This window comes from Erpetoichthys calabaricus, chromosome 5 (genome assembly GCF_900747795.2).
Source record: "Erpetoichthys calabaricus chromosome 5, fErpCal1.3, whole genome shotgun sequence".
NCBI lineage: Eukaryota > Metazoa > Chordata > Cladistia > Polypteriformes > Polypteridae > Erpetoichthys > Erpetoichthys calabaricus.
In genome coordinates, this window is record NC_041398.2 from 125,292,797 (window position 1) to 125,305,945 (window position 13,149).

Here is a 13,149-nt window from a genome sequence, read left to right on the forward strand (position 1 = left end):
AATGAAAGGAACACAATGAAACCATGCACGGCAAAAGTCACATTCAGAAAACACATCTTTGCTGCATTACTTTGAAAAGTTCTGAAGATGAATTAGAAGAAGTAAGATAAGCTATTCTTAGATGACTTCAGTTCACAGCTGGTTTTCATTCCAGACATTCTCTGTATCTGTACGCTCCAAAATAAACTCCTCATTTAACAAAACCACTTGGTTGTGTCCTAGCTCAATAATGTGAAAGAAACTGCTTAAGAGGGTTCTGATGATTATAAAGTGGGCACATGTAAAGAAAATTAATCTGAGAATGAGCTGTAGGATTTACTCCTGAACCAATAGTATAGAAAGCCAGTATTTGGCTCAAGGAGTGTTAGGAGGGGAAAAGTAAAAGAAGACCTCCAAGCTTGTGAAAAAATAGTTCTAACAAAAATCACTAAGATGCCAATCCCAAAGTTACAATGTTTTTTTCTCTACACAAACTTAACTTGTTGCATGCACAGAAGATAAACAAACACATTTTTTATGTTTTATATCAAACTAATAAAGCCAAACATATACACTCAGTGGATATATCCTAATTATTTTATATTTTTTTAATTATTTAATGTGGCACCCTACCTGGTAAATAACAGAAAAAGCTCTTCCTGTTATGATTTGGATTCATTTCTATTTTTTTTTTTTTTTTTTTGCTTACTTGTGGTACTTGGGTCGACTTTTTCAGATTTATTTTAGGTTTTGAAACACAGATTCCAATTCTGATAATATTTTTCCTAATTGGGACATATTTATAATGTGGGTGCGTTATTTTTGTGTCATTTTCAACGTCATTCTGTTTTTTCACTGGTGCTGCCATTTTCTGGGGTAACATCTTTCTAAACCATCAAAGTTTATGGAGTGAAGACTAAGAGACTGGTATATTGTAGTTTTGATTGTGTTCTTGGTAAATAATTCCTTGCAAATGAACTACAGACCATGACTTTGACTTCTTGTTTACAAATTCTTGCTTGTTTTCTTGTGTGTTTTTGTATTATGTTCTGGTGTTGTTCTAAATTACTTTCTACCTTACTCTTTCCAGCAGAAGACTTCCCAAAGAAGGGCAGGACATTTATATTAAAGATGAAGTTACATCTTCTTGGCATACAGGCTTATTTTTACACTTATCAGGGCCTGAGTTGATACCTCAAACCATTTGTACTCTAAATCAATTCCTTAGACATAAGATACATTTACCTACCTACAAATCCCTAAATGGTAAAATCCATTTTATATACTGTCTAAAAACAGTATGATCAGGATGCCTCCTGGACGCCTCCCTGGTGAGGTGTTCTGGGCACGTCCAACTGGGAGAAGGCCCCGGGGAAGACTCAGGACACGCTGGAGGGACTATGTCTCCCGGCTGGCCTGGGAACGCCTTGGGATTCTTCCGGAAGAGCTAGAAGAAGTGGCCGGGGAGGGGGAAGTCTGGGCATCTCTGCTCAAGCTGCTGCCCCCGCAACCCGACCTTGGATAAGCGGAAGAGGATGGATGGATGGATGGATCTAAAAACACCTCTCCATTCTGTTTTTCATGCATTGTATAAGGAGTTCAAAATATTATTTTGTCATGTATTAGTAAGCATTCTTGAATGCTTCACTCCAATTTCTGCTCATATAACAAAGAGTGGATATGGTAGACTTTTGTTACTAAGAGCCAAATTATAACTATAAATTAGCCTTTTGACCTAACTACTCTTCGTTTTACTTGCAGCTAATATAGTCTTTCTATTAAATTAAATTGACTTATACAGTGAGGTCCATAAATATTTGGACAGAGACAACTTTTTTCTAATTTTGGTTCTGTACATTACCACAATGAATTTTAAATGAAACAACTCAGATGCAGTTGAAGTGCAGACTTTCAGCTTTAATTCAGTGGGGTGAACAAAACGATTGCATAAAAATATGAGGCAACTAAAGCATTTTTTAACACAATCCCTTCATTTCAGGGGCTCAAAAGTAATTGGACAATTGACTCAAAGGCTATTTCATGGGCAGGTGTGGGCAAGTCCATCGTTATGTCATTATCAATTAAGCAGATAAAAGGCCTGGAGTTGATTTGAGGTGTGGTGCTTGCATGTGGAAGATTTTGCTGTGACCAGACAACATGCAGTCAAAGGAGCTCTCCATGCAGGTGAAAGAAGCCATCCTTAAACTGTGAAAACAGAAAAAACCCATCCGAGAAATTGCTACAATATTACGAGTGGCAAAATCTACAGTTTGGTACATCCTGAGAAAGAAAGCAAGCACTGGTGACCTGGACGTCCAGAGAATACAACAGTGGTGGATGATCACAGAATCATTTCCATGGTGAAGAGAAACCCCTTCACAACAGCCAACCAAGTGAACAACACTCTCCAGGAGGTAGGCGTATCGATATCCAAGTCTACCATAAAGAGAAGACTGCATGAAAGTAAATACAGAGGGTGCACTGCAAGGTGCAAGCCACTCATAAGCCTCAAGAATAGAAAGGCTAGATTGGACTTTGCTAAAGAACATCTAAAAAGCCAGCACAGTTCTGGAAAAACATTCTTTGGACAGATGAAACCAAGAGCAACCTCTACCAGAATGATGGCAAGACAAAAGTATGGAGAAGGCGTGGAACAGCTCATTATCCAAAGCATACCACATCATCTGTAAAACACGGTGGAGGCAGTGTGATGGCTTGGGCGTGCATGGCTGCCAGTGGCACTGGGACACTAGTGTTTATTGATGATGTGACACAGGATAGAAGCAGCCGAATGAATTCTGAGGTGTTCAGAGACATACTGTCTGCTCAAATCCAGCTAAATGCAGTCAAATTAATTGGGCGGCGTTTCATGATACAGATGGACAATGACCCAAAACATACAGCCAAAGCAACCCAGCAGTTTATTAAAGCAAAGGAGTGGAAAATTCTTGAATGGCCAAGTCAGTCACCTGATCTTAACCCAATTGATCATGCATTTCACTTGTTGAAGACTAAACTTCAGACAGAAAGGCCCACAAACAAACAGCAACTGAAAGCCGCTGCAGTAAAGGCCTGGCAGAGCATTAAAAAGGAGGAAACCCAGCATCTGGTGATGTCCATGAGTTCAAGACTTCAGGCTGTCATTGCCAGCAAAGGGTTTTCAACCAAGTATTAGAAGTGAACATTTTATTTCCAGTTATTTAATTTGTCCAATTACTTTTGAGCCTCTGAAATGAAGGTATTGTGTTAAAAAATGCTTTAGTTGCCTCACATTGTTATGCAATCATTTTGAAAAAATGCTTTAGTTGCCTCACATTGTTATGCAATCATTTTGTTCACCCCACTGAATTAAAGCTGAAAGTCTGCACTTCAATTGCATCTGAGTTGTTTCATTTAAAATTCATTGTGGTAATGTGCAGAACCAAAATTAGAAAAAAGTTGTCTCTGTCCAAATATTTATGGACCTAACTATATGCCCAGTATGTTACCGGAATTCTAAATCTATCGTATCAATTTAGTTTATTTTGCAGTGTTCAAAAACCACATGTTTACATAGATTGTTCAGGTAGCAGGGACTGATGTTTCAAGGAAAGGTAAGTTATATTCACTAATTCACCAACTATGGTTAAGGACAATGCTGACTTGTTTCATGTATTTAGCATATGCAAGTAAGAATTTCACTGTATGTGACAATAATTGCCTTATAAATCCTATAACTCTATAAAAACATCTGATTTCCAAAGCATGAGCTCAGCTGTAGTATAGTTCAAACACTAATAAACAGGACAGTATGCCACAGCTAAAATGAAAACCACACAAATGAAAACACAATTGTTTTGTACATAAAAGTAATTTAATTTTCTTTCTAGAATAATATGTTTTTGACACCAGCCTGAGTGAAAATGACAAAGAAAATGCTGTTTTAATTCAAAATCTTCACATCTGCATGGGAATAAAAGTGAGAGATTTATTATATTGAAATATTAATATACGAGAGAACTACTGAACGGATTTAGATTTTGCGACTTCTCTCATCGTGCTAAGAATCGTAGTTCGCTTGCAGGAGAGATATATTCACGCTAACCCGAGACAGACGCTGCGGGCTGAGGGGAAGGGAAAGAGTGACGTCAGGAGTGGGGAGCTGAGTGGGGAGCTGGGTGGGGCCCTCCTCACTGTTCTGTTTCACTACTACGTGGGTGGAGCCACAGGGCATGGCTAGTATAATATAGAATATAAAAAGAGAAATAATCCTGGAGGTCAATCATCACCCCGAAAGTGGATAGTAGAGGTCACATAGTATATGTTGTGATAAAGGCGCTATATTGGCGCCAACCTGGCACAGACTGACACTAGAGGCATGGGCTAAATAAACAAAAAGTCCTTATTTTCTTCAGCCGTGGGACACATCTTCCCCGTGTCCCACTAGCCCTACACAGTCCCCAAACACAAATTTGCCCTTTCCTTCACTCCTCCCAGGGCAGCTTCGTCCTCCTCCTCCCGACTCTGGCGCCCTGAGTAGTGGCTGCAGGCTCCCTTTATACTCCACCCGGAAGTGCTTCAGGTGGTAATTAACCTCAATTAGACTGCACGTCCGGGTGTGGCTGTGTTGCCACCCATACGGGCTCAGGAAGCCTTGCAGCTCCCCCTGGCAGTGGCCACAGAGCCCAACCAGGATGAACTCCAGTGTTTCATGCTATGGGCCCCGATGGAACCCAGGGGGGCTGCCACCAAGTGTTCCGGGGGACGTAGAGTGCATCCCATGGCTGTTCCCCTGGATCCAGTGTTGAAGGGGCATCCCGGCCGGGCATGGGTACTGGCCGTCCACCACAATGTGTACCAAATTTCAGGTCAATAGGTCAAACGGTTTGCGAGCTACAGGTAATTTAAAATCCTGGACAGACAAACGAACAGAAAGAAAGAAAGAAAGAAAGAAAGAAAGAAAGAAAGAAAGAAAGAAAGAAAGAAAGAAAGAAAGAAAGAAAGAAAGAAAGAAAGAAAGAAAGAAAGAAAGAAAGAAAGAAAGAAAGATTTGGTAAAAGGAAATGCAAAATCAACACATTAATGATGGTGGGAAGAATAACAGAAAACACACAAGTACATCATTGGTGGATAGAACGGTGTTTGGCAGCCTCACGTTCCTTAAACCATATGGTGTTAGGGCAGCAAGATCACAAACAGTCATACATTCTGCTCATAAGCTAAATCAGAAGGGTATTTGAATTTTACGATAGAACTGAAATCACTATTACAGATAAAAAAGGCAATGTTGTTATTTGGTCACTGACGCTGCTGCCTAGACAAATTAAATAATACCTGATGGCTCAGACAGTAGAGTGCTGATGATCAACATGCCAGAAACATGTTCTACTGAAACACACCTTGCCAGACGTAAAACTGCCTTTGCAACAGAGACAAAACGGCATGGATTGCAGTATCAGCTATCTGCTCCATGAACACTTTGTTCATCTCTGCAGACTGTAACAGGCAGAGCGAAATATGTATTTTGTTTTCAACATTTTAATACCATAAATGTCATAACTGGAAAGTGTGGATGGCTGTCTTTTGGAATTATAGAAGTTTGCTTTTCCAAGATGTCATGCCAATCACAAATGTACAGCATAACTATGAAGATTAAATAACATGTCAAAAAATCTAAGTAACGAAAAAATATATTTCATACCATAAATTAATTAAATCAATGGAAATACATGCCCCTAAAATCATTTCATAGATGATGTATAAATACTGAAATTTAGTCCAGAAAACTATACATTCTCTGCCAGCTTAACAGCCTTTTTCCAGGTTTATGAAGGATGGCCAGTTGACTCCCTCAAAGGAGGTACTGGAGTAAGACATTTTTACAAAATGATCCTGTCACCAACATCCCTCACTTTTTATGGCACACAAGAGGGACAGTAACTTTATTTTACCTCCAGGTTAAAGAGGTACAGAAAACTGCATATTCAATATTTAAAAAAGACAATGTTTATTGAGAATTCTTCTTTACTCAGGCTATTACTCAGGAAATCGAAAGCAGCATCAAGTAAAAGAGTAGTGGAGTGACATAGTGTCAATTAACAACATTAGCCAGCAAAAGGCTGATATGGCAAATTTCAGAAACATAAATAGAAATTCTCAAAATCCAGCAGCTTTGTGATTATCAAATGAAGGTATATTGGTGACAAACATGATGGTTAAAATGCTGCAAATGATTGCTAGACTCCCTGAAGAGATGTCCTATCTATCCAACACTTCGATAAAGCCAAGTTATTAAAAAAAATCCTTCACTGGGTTTTAAAGATCGACAGTTGAAAAATTCACCTGGGGGGCACTAAGGAAGTTTTTAAAAGTGAAGGATATGTTCAAAATGAACAGAGCATGCAGACATAAGCGAGATTCTTTGTTTGTCACGTTACCTCAACACTTTCATCAACTTCAATTCCGCCATCGTTGTCATCATCAAGCTGCTTATGAATGTGGCGCAGAGCCTCCAAACTGAGTCTGTCCTCTTCACTGACACAAGGAGGGGACACTGTAAGGCAGGGGTCTGCAGAAAAGAAAAAAACAGAACATATAATATAAAATTAGATCCATTAGATTCTTTTTGTAAATTGCCACAGATATCAAAGCCACGTGCATTTCTCCCCACACAGGGAACGCATCTCCTATCAGAGCTCAACGTTTGATGTTGGGGTGTACCTACCTTCTGCATGGCCAGAATTACATTTTTTAAAATTTTATTATAGTTTTTAAAGTTTGTCCTGTTTCACTACTATGTAGGTGAGGCCACGGGGGACAGCTAGTATCTAATATACAAAATGTTTGCAAAAAGTCAGAAATTAAGTAAGTGTACTGCATTTCAATAAACTCAAAATAACTCAAAAACAAAACAAAGAAAAATCTGTGGGTGAAATTACATTACTGAGTGGCATGCTCCTTAATCCTTTATGTGCATCTAACCAGTTTCTTGTTGTGCTTCTTTCTCTAACACATTTTCAACAAGTTTATATTACTATATACCACATACAGCTTGAGCAAAGGGTGCATTACACATTAACAAGACAGATTAGAGTTTAAAACAAAATGAAGTTCATGTATACACCCACAAATTACAATATGAGATAACTAAAATCATGAATTCCTGGTGTATAAGAGAGGCCTGGAGTCTACCCTGGCAGTACAAGGCAGGTTCCAACCCTACATGGGGTGTAACTTCACTGCAACAAAAAAAAATATGAAAGAATAAAGATAGAAAGTCAAAATTAAGTGTACCATATTACACAAAGGAGTACACAATTGATAAATGAGGATCTTTAACCATGATACCAGAGTAAGAAAAAAAATAATGCAAGAATGAAACATTATGAAAATAACATTGTGTAAAGTGAGAATCTGCAGGTTTTTTTTTTTGGTTTTTTTTTAAAGCTGTGTGATCTGCATAGAAGTACAATTAACATCATGCATTATTTCTGCTGGCAACATCAACAGGGAAAAATGATTATTGTGAAAAGCAAAAATCTAAGAACGCATCATTAAGGAAATCTGCATTTCATTTTTGAGAAGGATGTAACGGATCTTCAGTACCTACACACATATAATGACAGTAGTCTTTTAGTTAAAATGAGTTGTGAAGAGCCACAAAGAGCTGGTTCTAGGCAGAGACACTAGAAGAGTAAGAGCTGAATAAGCTATCGCCAAGTGCAGCATCATGATGCTCTGAAATACTGAAAAAAATCTCAAGTCATGTGACAGATTTATGGGTGGAGCTTTGTAATGAAGACATGATCAAGCATCCGAGAAAGAGAGGTAACACTACTCTAAGAAATGCTTCGCTCAGTACAGTGCAGCTTTAACTGTAGTTAGGATATGAGAATTAAACACTAGGCCATTGTCAATGATGCCTGCAGTGCTGCTCACTAGGAATACTTCAGAGGAACGTGAGACACTAACCTTCTAATTTAACTTCACAGGGAGTAATATGAGAACACAAGGAACATAAACAGATTTTCTGATAAAAAAAAAAGTCAAGTGTTCTTCGTACCAATGATAATTAGTGTTCATTTTCTATTTCCATTCAATTCAAGCTGAGTCACTACGGCAACAGTCTATTACAGGACAGTAAAAAAACTTTGCATAGATTTATGAAAATAAATTTAGCAATAGCAATTACACTATCACCGCTACTTTTGCACAAAGGGAAAACAAAAAAGTTGATCATGTAAATTAGGCAAGAATTAAATTAATCACTACGTTAGTTATGAAACATGAGTGTTAACTCTGGAATCTCTTCATCTAATTCATTCTATAACAAAAGGGTGAATTTACTATGTTAAAAAATACTTATAAATCTTAAAACTCTACCAACTCACACAGACCTCTTTATGTTATTTGGTGTTTAAAATCTGGCAACTAAACTACTAAAGTGTCTCTCTCTGTCAGCGTTTGGTATTTGAAATGTTCTTAGGGTATTGCTAATTCTGTATTTTAACTCTTGTTTGTTCTATAATTTGTCTTATTATACTGGATGATATTATTGGTCTAACATGGATTAACTGGCCGATTTATGGTAAATTGAAAAGATATTAAGAATCTGCATCGATATTTTTTTGAGAAATCCAAATGCCTCCTCACCAGGCCTCTTCAAATGGTACAACAGATAAATATTTTTAGGCAGCAAAAATTCCAGCACAGATTCCAAGTAATAATAATAATAATAATAATAATTCTTTGCATTTATATAGCGCTTTTCTCACTACTCAAAGCACTTACAGGTTAAGGGCCTTGCTCAAGGGCCGAACAGAGCAGAGTCCCTTTTAGCATTTTACGGGATTCGAACCGGAAACCTTCCGATTGCCAGTGCAGATCCCTAGCCTCAGAGCCACCACTCCACCTTTAACGTAAGTAGTAAACTAAGTAGCATTTGAATGTCAAAATATTTGTCTATGTTGTTATATGGTCATTATTGTAGGCAAACTCAGAACCTGAATTATTATACAGTTGCATGGTATTGTATAGACATGTGGGGTGTTGGATTTAAAAAAAAAAAAAAAAGACACACATAACCCGGTTGTGCCTTAGCCAAACTGGAAAAAGTGGAATGAGGAGCCACTTGGATATATGTAACTAGGTATACCTACAAAAACATGACTCAGTCCCCTTGTTAGATCTCACCAAGGTGCTGAAATTAAGCTGGATTGGCACTCCACACTCCACAGAGTTATATCCAACTAATATATTTACTTTTACTCAGGATTTGTTTTAGGAGACATCTCTACAGAATGTGTATATCCAAAAAAGATCACATGCACGACAGGAGCCAATCTTGTACAAGGCACCAGCTCATTACAGGACACACTTACATACACATTCACATCCATTCATTCTGGGGTAATTTACCAGTAGTGACAGGGCACCAGGGTGCACAGAAAAGTGTTCATTGGATCATCTGCCATTTAATGGGACAGAATACATAGTCCTTGGTCTTTTAATATTAGTACGGTAAAACTCATCTGTAAACAGAAGTAATGGGAGTTTAACTACTATCCAATGTCACGATAAGAACACAATAAAACTGAAAGTTCTGAACATAAAACTAGATAACTGATGCTATATTGATAACCTTCACAAGTAATTCTGGAACAACCGAATAATTAAACGTTTATGCTACCTGAGAAGACTGGAGAAAGCATTACCTTTTTCATAAGATCTTTATTTATAAAAAATACTAGCTGTGTAAGCCCATGCAGTAAAAAGCACGGGGTCCTAGAAACTATTGAAATCATCAGAAAAAAAATCGAAATGTAGAGATGTAAGGTAATTGAAAGGAACTACTCTGTGCATCTCTCTCCTAGGAGAATTTGTTTTGCCGACATGCTCACATCGCTTGTGCAAAAGTAAAAGGAATACTGTTTTGCCGAAGTTAGCAGCTAAACGACTTTGTCTTTGCTCTGAGGTTTCGTTTTGCTGACGTGCTGGCCTCACTTGTGTTATTAGTGGCTAAGTGAGTTTTCTGTTTCCTTGGAGGAGAAGCCCTTACCCTGATTCCACCTCTCACTTTCGGGCCGGACAGACACACACACTTCAACATGTAGATGTTTATATGTAAGATATTCTACAAAGATACAGAGAGTAATAAATGTTCATTAATGGCTATTTTCAGTGAAACTTAATTTGAATCTAAACACAGCCTTCATACTGTATATAAAAATGTGCAGCTAGCAAACAAACATTTTTCATGGAACACACTTATCATTAAGACATCCTGTCTGTTCCCTATTTTTTAGCTTAATTTTTTTAGTGGCTGTACTGTTAATATTGTCAGATGCACACAATCTCCCTTGCATTTCCAACCAACATACAACATGTCACCACTTTCCATCACCATGATAAATTACTGGGACAGAATAGACAGTCCTTGGTTGTTTCATATTTTTTACAGTACTACACATCTGTGATTAGAAGTAATGGGAGTTTAACTACCATCCACTGCCATGATAAGAACACAATAAAACTGAAAGTTCTGAACATAAAGTACATAACTGAGGCTATATTGATAAGCCATATTGATAAGCTTTACAAGTAATTCTGGATAATCTTCTTGACTGCCACTGAATAATTAAACTCCTATGCTAACTCAAAAGATTGGAGAAGGGATTACCTTTCTCATAACTTCTTGGTATATAAACTATGTTTTACAAAGATACAGAGAGTAATACATATTCATTAATAGCTTAAAAAATATTTTCTGTGAAAATTTAATTTAACCTAAACACAGTCTTGATATTTAAAAAAGTTGCCCTCAGTAAACATCAAACATTTTTTAAGAGAAACACTTTGCGTTAAAACACCCACGTCTCCCTAATTTTTGGGATTAAATTCTTTAGTGGAATTACTATTAATATTGTCAGATGTACACATTCTTCCTTGCACATCCAACCAACATGCAATATGTCACCACTCTATAGCACTCTGAAAAACAAAAATGTATTAAAGTACATAACTTAATTTCACTTAATAGAAAACAAATCTTAGCTAATCTGATGTACTCCTTATCTTTGTTAGACAAGGTGGACATGAGCCAGGTTTTTATTTTCCTGGATTAGTTTTCCCTAACATAAACAAAAAAATCAGATTCTCTGGCCACTATTGCAGCCAACCGGAGCAGTTCAGCCTTTGTCTTTGTTTTGGACTTAATGCATCTCAATGAGCCTCTTCAAGAAGAGAACAACTAATATAAGGTAAGACTAGCTGTAGGCCAGAGATGGTGATTTCTGCTGATTTAGCAACTTTAGTTTGTAGACAGATATTTTCCTTAGAAACTGTTGACATGATGCACTAAAACATTTTTACAGTATACATATTTGATTAATAACCATGACCACTGTAAACTGGAGTTGTATTGCATTATGAGCATGTATTGCATTATGAGCAAAGAATACTTTTTGTTTATTCTCTGTTTGGGTAATTTCATCTCCATCAAAACCAATCTAGCAGAGTATTATACAAAACTGAGAAAAAGTATTAACCTTTTGTCCACAGCTATCAACAACCCACTGTCTTTATTTTTGGCACAAAATTGCAAATGTGTAGTTGTCACCACCTGGATAAAACTGAAAGTATATCCATATCATATCATATACATACATCATATATCCATTGGTCTCACTTGAGCCAAGATGTACCTACTCATTTTGTGAGGGTTTTTACTTGTTGCAGTCTAGTTTTTGTCTTTTTGATCTTTTATCTTAATTTTTTGAATTAAGACGAGTCTTTATCGCTTTTTTTTTCTTAGGTGTTAAACACATCTACCCACCAGACTATTTACTTTAATAATTCTCTGATTTGATCAAAATCTTCAGCACAAGGTAGAGTTAGATTAGACTTGATAAAGTTAATTCATCCCAAGGGGAAATTCAGATGTATACAGTAACAGAAACATAAAAAACCAAGGATACAAACGCACAGGACAAATAAAACAGCCAATCAATCGATAAGTAAGTAAATAACTAAATAAAGGTATATTGTGAAGAAATTTCAAAATTACATTAAAGAGTATGTTGGAAGGAAGCATTGAATTGCCTGAAAGCAGTGGGAAGAAAAGCCCCCAGATGCGCTTCTTACCGTGCGCCATAGTGGAATGAGCCAGTGGTTAAAAGTACTCCAAGAGACTGCCTCCTGGAGGGAGTGCAGGGTATTTTTCATATTGGCATTGTCACAGACGGCTGGGGTCCTTGACTGGCTGGGACACCTCTTCGCTGAGAGGACCGGAGGAGCAAGTGTGGGCAGAACATTACCTCCCCCGGGACGCTAGAAGGCAGCCCCCATGGGTTGCAGTGGTGCCTCGAACTCCCACAGGGCTTCAGTGAAGATGGAGTTAGATACAGCCCTGCTGGGATCTGGGGGTGCCGCCAGGGGGGGCGCTGCTTCCGTTCCTGAGCCTGTGTGGGTGGTTCTTCCGCCACACCTGGAAGTGCAGCCAGAAGTGGGGCAATGAGCACCTAAAGCACTTCCAGGTGACTTATATAAGGGGCCAGCGGACATTACTTGGGGAGCCAGAGTCGGGAGGCAGAGAACATAGCTTGCGGGAGAGGAGTGGAGGCGGCAGAAGAAAAGAATATGAAAGGAAAGAAAGGGAAAAGGAAAGTAAAGGACTGCGTTTATCGTGGCTGTTTTGGGATTACTGTATTGTGGTTTGTATAAATAACTGAAGAAAATAAATGTGTGTGCTTATGGACATTGTGAGTCAACATCCACCGGTCTGTGTTGAGGTTGATCTTTCATAGCATCCAATTTTGCCACCATCCTCTTTTCCAAAACAGTGTCCACTGTGTCCTGGGTTCATCTTGTGATGGAGCAGGCTTTCTTGATAAGTTTGTCCAGGCATTGTGCATCTTTTGAGCTCAAGTTGCTTCACCCTGAGACTATAGTGTAGAACACCACAATAGCTACTATGGACTGATGGAACATTTCCAGCAGCTTGCTGCACAAATCAAAAGACCCGAGTCTTCTTAGCAAGTACAGTCTGCTCTGACCTTTCTTGTACAGAGCCATTGTGTTGTCAGACCAGTCCAGTTTGTTGTTTATTTTTGTGAACCCCCAGGTATGAACTTGTTGCTCTGCACTACTTCCACAGTCTCTCCCTGGAAGGTCACTGGTCTCAAAGTCTTCTTG

General features: G+C 38.2%; 1 protein-coding gene across 1 annotated transcript in view; it reads right to left on the reverse strand.

Moving 5' to 3' along the window:
- stim2b (stromal interaction molecule 2b) overlaps positions 1 to 13,149 on the reverse strand; it is a 239,247-nt gene that overhangs the window by 128,808 nt on the left and 97,290 nt on the right. Inside the window, exon 2 of the mRNA XM_028802000.2 lies at positions 6,396 to 6,526. Coding sequence (XP_028657833.1) covers positions 6,396 to 6,526 — 131 coding nt within the window. The remainder of the gene's footprint in view (positions 1 to 6,395; positions 6,527 to 13,149) is intronic.